This window comes from Coccomyxa subellipsoidea (assembly GCF_000258705.1).
Source record: "Coccomyxa subellipsoidea C-169, whole genome shotgun sequence".
Lineage (NCBI taxonomy): Eukaryota > Viridiplantae > Chlorophyta > Trebouxiophyceae > Coccomyxaceae > Coccomyxa > Coccomyxa subellipsoidea.
Genome location: NW_005178040.1, coordinates 1813605 through 1825137, shown reverse-complemented (window position 1 = coordinate 1825137; position 11533 = coordinate 1813605). Strand labels below are relative to the sequence as shown.

Here is an 11533-nt window from a genome sequence, read left to right as displayed (position 1 = left end):
CTCAGCAATCAGAGTAGTAGCACTCACGCCATTCCGATTCCGTCAAGGGCGAAGGTGGGGAGCTTCCTGCGAGGCCTGCCTCCGTGCACAATCGGGGTGACAAGGTGTGCCCCAAATGGTGTGAAGGGGTAGACAGGAACGAGGAGGTTCAAAGGGGTTGCTTTGATCGAGCCCTGATGGGTCCCGTGTGGCCCTCGCGTTCAGCTCTCTCGTGAATCTTTCCCTGGAGGATTGATCTTGGCGCCCACTTGAACCGAGTGAAGGTATCTGACCTGCACGTCAGTGCCAAAGTTGGTTAATCCAGCTCGTGCAGATAGGACTCAGTGCAACTCGTGGGGAACCGATGGTCCACCAAAAGCACAGGATGCTCATGTAATTCTTGTTTAAACGCTGGCATGCTACCCCTCTAAGACGCCTGCGCCGTCACACAGCGACAGGGCAGTACAGCTTGAATCTCCACCAGCGCCTGGACCTGTGCAGGGGGTATGCAGCCATACGTGCCACAGTCGACCGCGCTGCCCGCACCCACAGCCCCCAGTCGTCCAGTCGACCCAAGCGTGCAGACACTGGTTGGACAGTTGCTCATGGCCCAGCAGCAGTCCTCAGGGGCCCCTGGGCAGGAGGGACAGGGCGCTGAGGGGGAGCCCATACGGCCAGAGGCGACGCGCGCACTGGCGCAAGTGCTGGGAGCCACCTCTCAGGCCGGCGCCCAAAATCTGCTCGGACAGATGACAGGTGCGCGCAGAGATACACAACACCTGGGTCCAGACTCACCGTGCCCAAGTTGGGAGTTGACGGCGCCAGCTTGAGTATGGATGAGCCCCTAAATAATCACTGACGTTGGACATGTGCAGGCTGGGCGAACGACAACGCGTCGGTGCAAGCCATCATGCAGCTTCTGGGGGGCAACCCGCAGATGTACCCGGGCGCTGAGCTGTCCCGCCAGCTGGCTGCCGGGGCAGGCCCATACAACATCCAGGCCGCGCAGGTACGCGTAATTCTGTCTGACAGGCTTCTTGCAAACAGCCATGCACTGACATTGGGCTTAGCTTTAGCCACGGCTGCCTTCTTACAGGGCAGCATGGATGCTGGTAACAGTGCGCAGCGGGCAGACAGCGGCAGCGCAGGAGCAGCCGGGAAGCCCGAGGAAAGCCAGGCCCTGACGGAAGAAGCGCTGCACCTGAAACGCATCCAAGTGAGCCCATTGTGCTGTATATTTTCACACTGACAACTGACCGTGACACCGCGTCCCTGCCATGCCACTTCTGAACTCCTTATGTGACAAAGTACCTCTACTGCAGGCGACACAGGAGAAGAATAGGCGCAACCAGCGCAAGTACCGCGAGCGCCAAAAGGTGACCCCCTTGAACAGTCCAAGAGGCCCAAAAACACGCCTCTGTTTTTTTGCTGCTACTGGGCAACATCAGATGGTGCAGAACCCCTGGTAGGGCTGGGCCAGATACTGTATTTTATGCTGGAGTACTCAATGAGGAGTTTCTGTGCAGGCGAAAATCACTTCGTCAGAGAACCAGATCAAGGAGCTGGCAGACGCAAAGGAAGCGCTGGAGCGCCAGAACGAGAACCTGGCCCAACGCGCGCGCGAGCTGGAAATGGCAGCGCAGATTGCAGTGCAGACTGCAGCAAACGCTGGGGTGAGCTCCCGTGCCCTGATACTTAAGGCTGAGGATGCGTCCCGCCGCCTTGAAAACTTCACTTTCGGCTGTTCAAATATTGCGCTGGAATCCTTAGTTGATTTGCATGACTGATGGACTTTCACGGCGTGTGAATGCTTCTTCTAGTGTCTTCTGCGGGGCGGATTTTTTTCCCCACACAGAGGCAGAAAAGAGAGCCACGGCTGAGGTATAAAGACCGCGCAAGGACGGTCTCCACGCATCCCTGCTTTGAGTGTCATAGAGTTTTGGCCCCATCTGGAGATGACTATGGCGCATCAAAGTCTGACGGGTTGCATAAGATATGATATGCGCGCGGCAGGGTCCAGAGGCGGCGATGGCGGCGCGTCAGAAGGAGGTGTGCCAGGCGCTGGCGCGCTTCTGCAGCCAGGTCTCCGGCGAGGCCATCAGCGAGGACCAGGTCAAGCTCTTCCGCTTCCGCGACTGGAGCAGGTTCACCCAGGTGCAGGCCCCTCCCCTCCCAATTCCATCCCCTCGGCAGCCGTGCTTACGTCCGTGTTTCTGCTTTGCAAGCAGGCGAGGCCGCAGGCGCGGCCGCCGTTCCTTTCTAGTTCATGTGCAAAGTGCATATGGCCCATATATGTCCACTATGCATGCAAACGTGGGCAACGTGGAATTGGTAGGCTGGTTGGCTAGTGAGCCTGCGTAATACAGGCGCCCAAGACGGAGCTCTGAAGGGGTGTGTGGTCGTGTGCGCAGGCGTACCACGAGCAAATGGCGCAGCTGTTTGCTCGCGGGGCCGACCTGGACATCAAGGCACGCACCGAGCTGGCCTCCCTCGTGGGCGCCAAGGTGTGTCCCATCTGCCCCTCCCAGAGAACCCTACAGCTCCTGATGGCCCTTGAGGCCACAGCTGCCACATTGCTGTCTCTTCAGACCATTGGCTTCAGCATTGGTATCTTTGATACCCCACTAAATGCTCTCATTCATCATCAGCCAATATGATCGCAATTGCCTTTGTGATGCCTGGGGTGTGGGTGCAGCACGAGGCGGAGAGGCAGGCGTGGACGCATTATCCGCAGGCCATCCACAAGCACTATGCGCTGCAGGCATGCGCGCTGCCCGCCAATACCACCCTCAACCCCCCCACCCTGGCCGGCTGGCAGGCCATCCTGGTGCGCACCCGCTCTCACCTGCTGCAGTAAATGCCTGTGTGTGATTTTTTTGTGGTTCTGGCAACGCTGAGAAGGGGAGCTGGACCATGGGAAGTAGCTAGAGCAAGCTGTCTATCTCTTGAAAGCGCTTCTCTTGCTGCATAGATGCCGTGTCTGCAGCCAATCTACTCTGCTGGCTATTGGCAGTCCGTGGGGTATCCGTCCCATCTGCTGTGTCATTAATGGAGACCTCGGGCTTTGAATGGAGTGTGGGGGCCTGATCAAGGGAGTGGAAGAAGGGTGTGAGGTTTAGGGGGTAGTGGCGGTGCAGGGTGAGCTGCAGCTGAGCCCGGATCAGACGGACCGGCTGCTGCACACGCGCGCAGCCGTCATGGAGCAGGTGCAGACCATTGCCGCCGAACGCCAGCGCATCGCAGCCGCCCTCCAGGTGCGCTGCTCTGCCCCGCATTCTGCCAGGGCCCTCAATATTTCTGCCACGCACCCTAACCCAGCACTATTCGCCCCACCCCACAGCTCAACACAGCCTCAAAATATCTGGGGCGACTTGCACCTAAAAACGACCAGGGTATTGCTGGAATCTGTTGGTAGCACATCTCCTGAGAGCCTCCTTGCTCTGGCATTGTTCAAGGGTAGCTGTGGTGCCTGTTACTTTCTCAAGAAAATCCTATTGTCTGATCAGCAATTGGATAGTCGTGCTGATATCATTGCAGGGCGGCCACCAAGTCTCTGCAGGGAGCATTGCTGCGTATTTGCAAGGTGTGCGTGTGAGGATGCTCCGTGACGGGTCAAGAGGTGTGTGTGTGCAGGCGGCGTCCCCGTCGCTGGCGCCGGACTCGCAGCAGCTGGATGCGCACGTACTGACGAGCGCAGCCGCAGAGGGTCTGGCCAGGAACATGCAGCGTGAGGACAACCTCATCTTCGGCCTGCTTCACACCTTCTGGGAGGTGGGCTCCCGCACATCCTCTCTCCCCTGTCCCCCCTCCCCCCCTCAGCATAATGCTCTTGGCCTGTTCCAACAGCAGCAAGCAAGTCTTGGCTCATTCTTGTATGAGCCAAAGCCGGAGATGAGAGCCTTGATTCGGGCGCCCGACTGCGCGAGATGAATAGCATTCACACCCCGTGATGTAATTTTTCGGGCATTCAGGAGTTGGTTGATGTGTGCCTTTGTCCCCCTTGAGAGCTCAACAAATACATGCTGTGGCTGCCATACGCGGACTAGCTTGCCAAGGATATCAAGCCTTACTTGCACAGATTATTCATGGGGGCTGATGGCGGGCGCAGGTGGCAACACCGGTGCAGGCGGCGCGCGCGGACCAGCTGTGCTTCCCGCACCTGCCGGACGTGCTGGCCATGTGCACGGTGCTGTCGCAGGGGCAGGGGCAGCAGCCGCACCCCTTCGCTGGCCGCTCCGAGACCCAGCAGGCCGTGGTGGACGCAGCAAGTGCGCCCCCTCTCTTCCCACCTCAGTATAGACACCTAACACCATCATCTCCTACTATTGCCAGTCAGAATATGGAAATATTTTGTTGCTGGCCGAATGCCTCAGTCAGAATACATGCAGGTGCAGGCTGCAATGAAGCAATGAATCATGGCATGCAATTGCTGCAAATTGATATTTTTCCTTGTTCTGGCAGGTGCTGCGCTGCCAATGCCGGGCCTGGAGGAGCTGCTAGATGCACAGGTGTTCAAGAACAACGCTCACGGCCTCTACTATTCCTCCTGAGAGTGTGAGGACACACCTTTGAAGGGCAGAACTATATATGGAGCTAGCACCTGTGGGAGGTTGCCACGCACAACATCTTGACGGTGTAGCAATAATGAGATACACGTACTACAGACAAAGGTGCACCCATATGCAAGAAGGGGTCTGTAGTTGGAAGACGAGGCCCGCCCCGGGGCTGCAGTAAAGAAGATCATCTGTAAGCGTTGAGGATGTTGATAGGGGGAACATTGTAGGGGGTTTGAAATGCATCTTTGGTAGGTCAGGCTGTCTCTGTAGGTCGGCATGTCTTTCCAGCTGCTGTGCGGCTCATGTATCCAACAGTGGGCATCTGTGTTTGTGAAAGATTAGGACAAGATACTTAGCAGACTTGACCTGTACGCCTCTCATGTTTATGGGGAGTTTGTATATATTAAGAGTGCCTCAGCTTACTACGTAGTATACAATTTTGTTCTCTTGCGCAATTTGGACGATTATACAGTATCAAAGAGGCTTCGTTTATTTGAAATGCATGCTAGAACGTCCAGTATTATACATTTGTAAGACCTAGAGTGTGACGGCATAAATGTGTCACATTGCCAAGCCTTTAAACCTGCAATGATAGCTGGACACTCAGCGAGAAGGGGTCACAGCGCTTGCTCCTTGAGCACGCTCTGCACAGTATTCACAGGAAGTGCGTAGGTGGGATCAATCGGCTCAAGATCACACAGCCCCATCAGGGAGAGGCCTGCAATGCCAAAGAAGGTGTGAAAGACATCCACCATGTCGTCTGGTCGATCTGAAATGCCTCCTCTCTCCTCATCCTGCATCATCATCACACACGCATGCTCCTCTCCACTTTCCCCTTGCAGACTCTTCATGATGCTCTCAACAAATGACATTAAAGAATTGCAACGGCCTGTTTCATTGTGACAGGCAGGAGGCATTGGTCCAGGGCAGCTGAAAAGAAACATTGACGAGAGCGAACCTGGCACTCCAAAATGAAGTTTGAGAGCGCATCGCGGTCGATCCAGTGCAAGCGGTCCAGGATGCTGAGGGCTGACAGGCACCACCAGGAGTAGCACACATCCTGCAGCTTCTCTGGCCGACCATTCAGCCCGCCGCTCTTCGTCTGCCTCTCACACAGCCTGCACAGATCAACCCGCTCTCGGCGCGACAGGGGACCAAGCCTGAGGGCAGAACATCTGCATCCCTGCTTCTCCTATCAGATGGTTTCGCATCTGATCCGTCAACCTGGGTCCAACGGAATACAAGTTGGCAATGTAATGCATGCAACCGGTCCATGCGGGGTCTTCAGCAATAAGGAGGGGTTCCCTCACCACCAGCATGTCAAGTCCCTGTCCAAGCGGTCAAGGGCACCTGCAATATGCAGAGCTGCCACGCAGCAGAACACCTGGCCGGCATGCGACTCATTGCCTGCCTTCGCACATCGCTGTCAGCCGATGTCTGACATTGTAAACCGAGACATAGCAGCAGTGGCATTACTGGTATACCACAGGCTTGTGGATCTGCGATAGCCCACCTGCTGAGCATCCAAAGCCTCCATCGATATTCTGACAGGACACAATGTAGCTGACAGCTCGCGGAACATTCACAGCTTGGAGATTGCCCAACAGCGAGCAACAGGATAGCGCACAGTATGAAAACCTGCAAATGGAGCAAATCACTTTGTTGGCATGCGAGCTGCTAAGGCCAGGGAAACGGACACGAAGGGCTATGCCCTCACCTTGTGTCTATTTCTCCCCAGCTGTCTCCTGCAAATGAGCCGTCCTGCTGTTGAAGGCTAGAGACATCTGCATGAGACACAGACATTAAAACCGCATGCACTTCAGGCAAACTCATTGGACACATGCAGCAGATGTCTTGGGACGGCGTGGAAAGCGGCGCACATGAGAGGATCTGTTCACTGTTGACGCGGTCTAGCGCGCCATATAGCGCGAGGATCTGCACGGCACTGAGCGTGTACAGGAGGTGTGAGTCGTGGCGCTCTGAGCCACCAAAACCCCCATCATCCTTCTGGCAGGACAGCACCCATCCCAAGATGGTGTCTCTGTCCATCACGTCCAGCTTCCCCAGCAGGTGCATGGCTGTAAGGCCCCAGTAAACGCCCGACATGCGAAAATGTTCGGTTGCATAGTACTCAAAAGATTCCTTGTTCTGCGATGCACAAGAATGTCAGCATCCATAAACATGCCTATTTGTTTGTAAGGTCATCAACAAGGAGTCAGATTGGACAAAAGGCAGCATCGTGTTTCGAGGGACAGCTACTGAAGCACTTATGCTGTGACCCACCTTTTCAAAGCTGGCTACGTATTCGGCGTGCTTCTCCTTCAGCAATATCATCCTGTCATATGAAAGGATTGAGACCGCCATTTTTGTCTCAGTTGGACCAGTCAAGCTTCCTTCTTGGTCACCAGGGAAAGCAAGAAATGCTGATCATCAGTTCAGATCAAACGAACAAACAAGGCAGTTTGTTGAGTTGAGGACCTCCCTTACTCTTCAAGGCAAAACCCCAAAGTAAATTTTGCAGGACAAATCTCCAACTTTGATCAAAGAAATGATTGTGGGGGGCGTTGCTGGATGCCAAAGGTGACGGTGAAGAGGGTGTCTAAATATAGAGATGGCAGCCAGATCCTTGGACACTGTTATTGTTCTCCACTTGATGTATGTCGGTCTGATAACCCTGAAAATGTCAACAGAAATATGCTTGAATGAGAAAGTTACCGTGTATTCTGAGAAAGCGCCCTCAGGATGATCTTTTCATTGCAAAAACTATAGCAATAGCATGGAGATCTGGTCATGGGTTCTTCATGAGGACGCTTGTGACAAAATAGTTTACCCAAAAGAAATATGCAGAGCGGATCTCGACTTGGCGAGTCCCTCTCGTCACGATGGCATGTCCATCGAGGAGGAGAATTGTCTTCGAAGGAGTTATTGCCAGCTGCTTCTAGAAGCTGGAAAGAGGCTGAAGATGTACGTGGGTGCAGTTAAGATTGCCTGATGTAACCACCTTCACAAAACACATGGCCTCACAGAACAAAATCATAATCTGCAATGCAGGGTCCAGACTGGAGCTGCGACTGCGATCGTTCTCTGCCATCGATACTATGCTTGCAATTCAATGCGGCAGAATGATTGCTTCGTAAGCCCCTCACAATTTCCCAGCTTTCTGTGGACGTCCCAAGCATCGCAGTGAGACCCAATTCCTTGAAGGTCTTTTGCACATCGAGATACTGAAGAGGGATGCGCTGTGGGCGTCCAGGTGATAGCATGTGCATGCCTGTTCTTGGCCGGCAAGATTGAGGAGACGCCCAAAGCCCTGACAGACATCCTGAAGGTTGTGAGCGGCGTCCGCTTTGCTAAGCAGCCCCGGGAGCTGGAGCATGTCATGGTGCCCATCCTCCCTGCTTCTTGCCCAGCATCCAAGCCATTTGTTGCAGCTGCCCATCTAGCACATGTACAAACAGTCCATGATGCCTTTCTGTTAGCACGCAGGACTGAAGTACAAACACTGCTTGCATCCACCGGGCTGCTGTCATTTTGAGAAGTCAGTCTGCTTGCATGATCGGTGTTCCCAATCAATTGCGTACACCAGACTGCAAGCATCTCCAAAATCATGCAATTGAGCGCAGCGACACAGCTTGAAGCTGCATGATCTCACCCTTTGTCGGATGGGGAGTCTCCAGTCCGTATTTCCAATTTCTTAGCACGCAGGACGGGAGGTCTCACTTCGCATCCACCAGGCTAAGGAAGCAATAGGACATTCTTCTCGTTGCATCCATACTGCGGACACACCGCCTCAGAAGGAGCGCCGATGGAAGGTTTTCACTTGAAGCAATGTTGCACAAGCGTAGTAATACAGCTCTGTGTGGCGGCTGCAGGCAATGCAGGATGAGCTGCGGGAGCGGGTGCTGCAAGCGGAGCGGGCGGTGATGTATGCGCTGGGGTTCAACATGAGCATCCTGCACCCCTACAGGATCGCGCTCAACCTGGTCAACGAGCGCGGCTTCCGCCTCAAGATGCACACCCCCCTGCGCAACAACCTCTACGACCTCCCCCAGATCATCTTCAACGTCACCAACATCAGGCAAGACTTGAACTGCGCTCCCTTTGGCGGCCTTTGTGTGCAATCACTTGGCACACTTTTGCCCATCCCTGGGTTGCTAGCATGTGCATGAGGAAGGCTGCTGAGTGTTGGGTGTGGGGCATGCAGCCTGCACCTGCGGTCTCCTGGCTGAGTCCCCACCTTTCAGGGCATTACAGGGTCCACCCGGCAGACTTCTTTTGCTTTCCTCTTTTTGACGTGCATACCCCCTCCAATCTTCGCTCCGCTGACAATTATAACATCAATGCATAGCTGTACACTGGAACAATCATGGGCAAGGCGGCTGACGGTTGGGTGTGGGGGTTGCAGCCTGCAGACGCAGCTGAGCCTGCAGTACAAGGCGGAGCAGATAGCGGTGGCGGTGGTGCACCTGGCCATGAAGATGCTGCTGTCAGAGGCCCCCCTGTGGGACGGCAGGCACTGGTGGCAGCACTGCAACGTCACCGCAGCCCAGCTCCAAGGTGCGCTCTCACAAGCCTGCCGGATGAGAACATTCTTCATATTGTTTACACGCTGTTCCTGCCAGAAGGCAAGGTACATCCTGTAGACAAGCCGCAGTGAAAGGCTGCCACAGTCCTACCCCTTGTTGTACTCGCCAGATCCACGCAAGACTCGATCCCAGATGAGAATACAACCACATTTATGGGCATGGGAAAGCCCCTTTTTAATGCTTGCTGTGGACGCGCAGACATGTTATCTCAGATACTGGAGGTCCTGGATCAGAGGTCGAGGCAGGTCGACTACAGCAATTTTGGGCCGCATTTCTTACCACAATCGCAAAGCTACGAGGGGACACAGCAGAATGAGAGCCCAGATCCAGGCAGCAGCACACACGTCATGGTGTCAGAGGAAATGGCTGCACCAGGGGCAGCGTCACAGCCACTCACAGACTCGCAAATCTCTGAAGCTGGCTTGAAGATTGCGGAACCTCTGGTGGGCAGTGACAATGGGATTCGCATGAGCCAACAAGCTGGTGTGGATGGAATAGCGGCAGAAAGGACACAGGATGCACATCCTCCAAGTGCTTAGGTCTTAAGGACACAGGGGAAGCATTGTGTACAGTATACTCTCAAGCACAGAAGCAAGAGCGGTCCATCTAAGGCATTGAATGATTTCTCTCTGAAGTGGTCAACTGCAGTGATGGGCACGTGCCAGTCTTGGGATAGCCGCCATGATCAACAAGAGCGGCTTTTGTAGCAGAATAGTGAGAGAGTGAGAGGGGGAGAATGCAAACTAAAAGCAGAGTGAGTGCCAGAGATTATGAGAATGAGCTCCCTTGCAATTGCACATCATGCATCAACAATGCAATGATCTCCCGGCGATTGTAGCAGATTGCCTTACAATCACATTCACTGACATTGCCAGCTTGGCAGCGCAGCAACCAGTACTGCGAGGCACCACCCGGATAGAAATTGATGTGGTGGCGGCCAAAAGAATCAAAATTGGAGAAATGAGATCCATTGGCCGTACAGTCGCCATTGACAAGCTTTGTTGCATGACTTGTAGACACTCACGCTTGAACTCACCCTACTCTAGGGATAGAGCGCTACTCCCCATCTCCAAGAGGCATGCATGCTTGTTGCATGATCAAAGCAGTGCTAGACACATGCAGTCCTCTCAACACAGGTCAGACATTGGATAGCCCCGACAACCATTGCGATAGTCTAATCTCACAAAAATGTGGCATTTGTCGGCGCAAACTTTGAACTTTGAAAGCTGCTTCATATATGCCTATGCTTCCTCAATGCTCACGTTTGCATGCCCAGAAACCACAATTGTGACAGTGACTGCCATGGGGTTACCCTGACATCAATACCAGCAAGCTCTCCCAGCACACAGCGAGAGGATCAATGCGCAGTTTGCTGTTTTGGAAGGGCTCTGCTCGTGATGTACAATGATGAGGTTCCCACACAAAAACCCAAGAAAACTCTCCCGACAAAGGCTAACAAGCTGCTTGAATTTATCACAGCTGCACTGCTTCCTTCCCGCAGACATACAGTGGCCACAAAACACACCGGGCCACAAAGTCAACTGCTTTGCAGCTAGGGCTCCAACCAAAACCTCCTTGCCATCTTGCAACCCACGCCACAGCTTGCAACGCGCCATGCAGGCAGCGATTCGACAAAGTTCCTGCTGCGGTGTGCACCATCAGAATAAAAGACGTGCCCCGATGTCTGCATGTTCAGGATGTGTCGCATGAGCACAAAGCAGACAGCCTTGCACACACCGTCCACTAGACAGCGTCCGCTAGACAGCGTTGGCAACTACGGCCTTCTCGGAGGTGTGCGCAGGGTTGTCCAGGCCCTGCTGCGCGGAGTAGCGCATGGGGAGGGCGCGCGCTGCGTCGGACATGTTGCGCTGCAGCTGCGCGGGGAACGCGCGCACCTTGCCAAAGTCCACGCGCGACACGCGCGCACATGCCAGCACCACCTCCGGCAGCTCCTCCTCCCGGTTCCCCTGCACCGCGCACATGCCAGTTGGCAGTCAGCAGGTGCGCGCACAGGCATGTGCCTCAGCTGTCCAGCACAGCTGTCAGGGGTGGTTGACCCCAATCTGGAGTCGGGCTCTGCACCTGGGAGAGACCATGCGCACAACACAGTATCTCACCGGGATATGAGCATGACAGCAGGGCAAGATCTTCAAACCAGACATCATTATACCTGGCCCTACTGAGCAGCCTTGTTGTGCCAGGACCAAAGAATGCAGTCTGAAAGTCCCATCATGCTGGTGGGTGCACGTGCAGCATGCCTAATGCGCAGGGACAGCAGGGTTGTCAGGCGCTTGCCTGGATGATGAACGCGTTCTCAAAGACGACGGTGCCGAGGCGGGGGATGTAGGAGGAGAAGGCTTTGCGCGCGAGGTAGGCCCAGGCGTGGATGTCCAGGGTGACCTCCAGGGCAGA

At 54.7% G+C, this 11533-nt stretch overlaps 4 protein-coding genes across 4 annotated transcripts; 2 read left to right on the top strand and 2 right to left on the bottom strand.

Moving 5' to 3' along the window:
* Positions 1–50: 50 nt before the first annotated feature.
* On the top strand, positions 51–5111 carry COCSUDRAFT_46454 (hypothetical protein). The gene is made up of 13 exons (XM_005650482.1): positions 51–104; positions 481–735; positions 855–988; positions 1076–1195; positions 1302–1355; positions 1506–1652; positions 1993–2133; positions 2391–2483; positions 2675–2806; positions 3117–3233; positions 3613–3750; positions 4088–4247; positions 4441–5111. The coding sequence occupies exons 2-13, from the start codon at positions 486–488 to the stop codon at positions 4527–4529; spliced, it is 1575 nt and encodes a 524-aa protein (XP_005650539.1). The 5' UTR covers positions 51–104; positions 481–485; the 3' UTR covers positions 4530–5111.
* Positions 5112–5152: 41 nt separating this feature from the next.
* On the bottom strand, positions 5153–6677 carry COCSUDRAFT_12960 (terpenoid cyclases/Protein prenyltransferase; the record flags this gene model as incomplete). Its single annotated transcript, XM_005650481.1, has 6 exons — positions 5153–5329; positions 5494–5653; positions 5846–5942; positions 6049–6173; positions 6253–6319; positions 6416–6677. Coding segments are annotated over 6 exons (888 nt in total), but the record flags the coding sequence as incomplete, so codon positions are not given.
* Positions 6678–7647: 970 nt separating this feature from the next.
* COCSUDRAFT_60988 (hypothetical protein) lies at positions 7648–9660 on the top strand (the record flags this gene model as incomplete). The annotated part of the gene is made up of 5 exons (XM_005650480.1): positions 7648–7668; positions 7789–7917; positions 8408–8599; positions 8948–9092; positions 9320–9660. The coding sequence occupies 5 exons, from the start codon at positions 7648–7650 to the stop codon at positions 9658–9660; spliced, it is 828 nt and encodes a 275-aa protein (XP_005650537.1).
* A 295-nt stretch (positions 9661–9955) lies between these two features.
* COCSUDRAFT_32453 (hypothetical protein) lies at positions 9956–10852 on the bottom strand. Its single transcript, XM_005650479.1, has one exon. It carries the CDS (start codon positions 10778–10780, stop codon positions 10595–10597), a length of 186 nt encoding a protein of 61 aa, XP_005650536.1. The 5' UTR covers positions 10781–10852; the 3' UTR covers positions 9956–10594.
* Between the last annotated feature and the right edge of the window lie 681 nt (positions 10853–11533).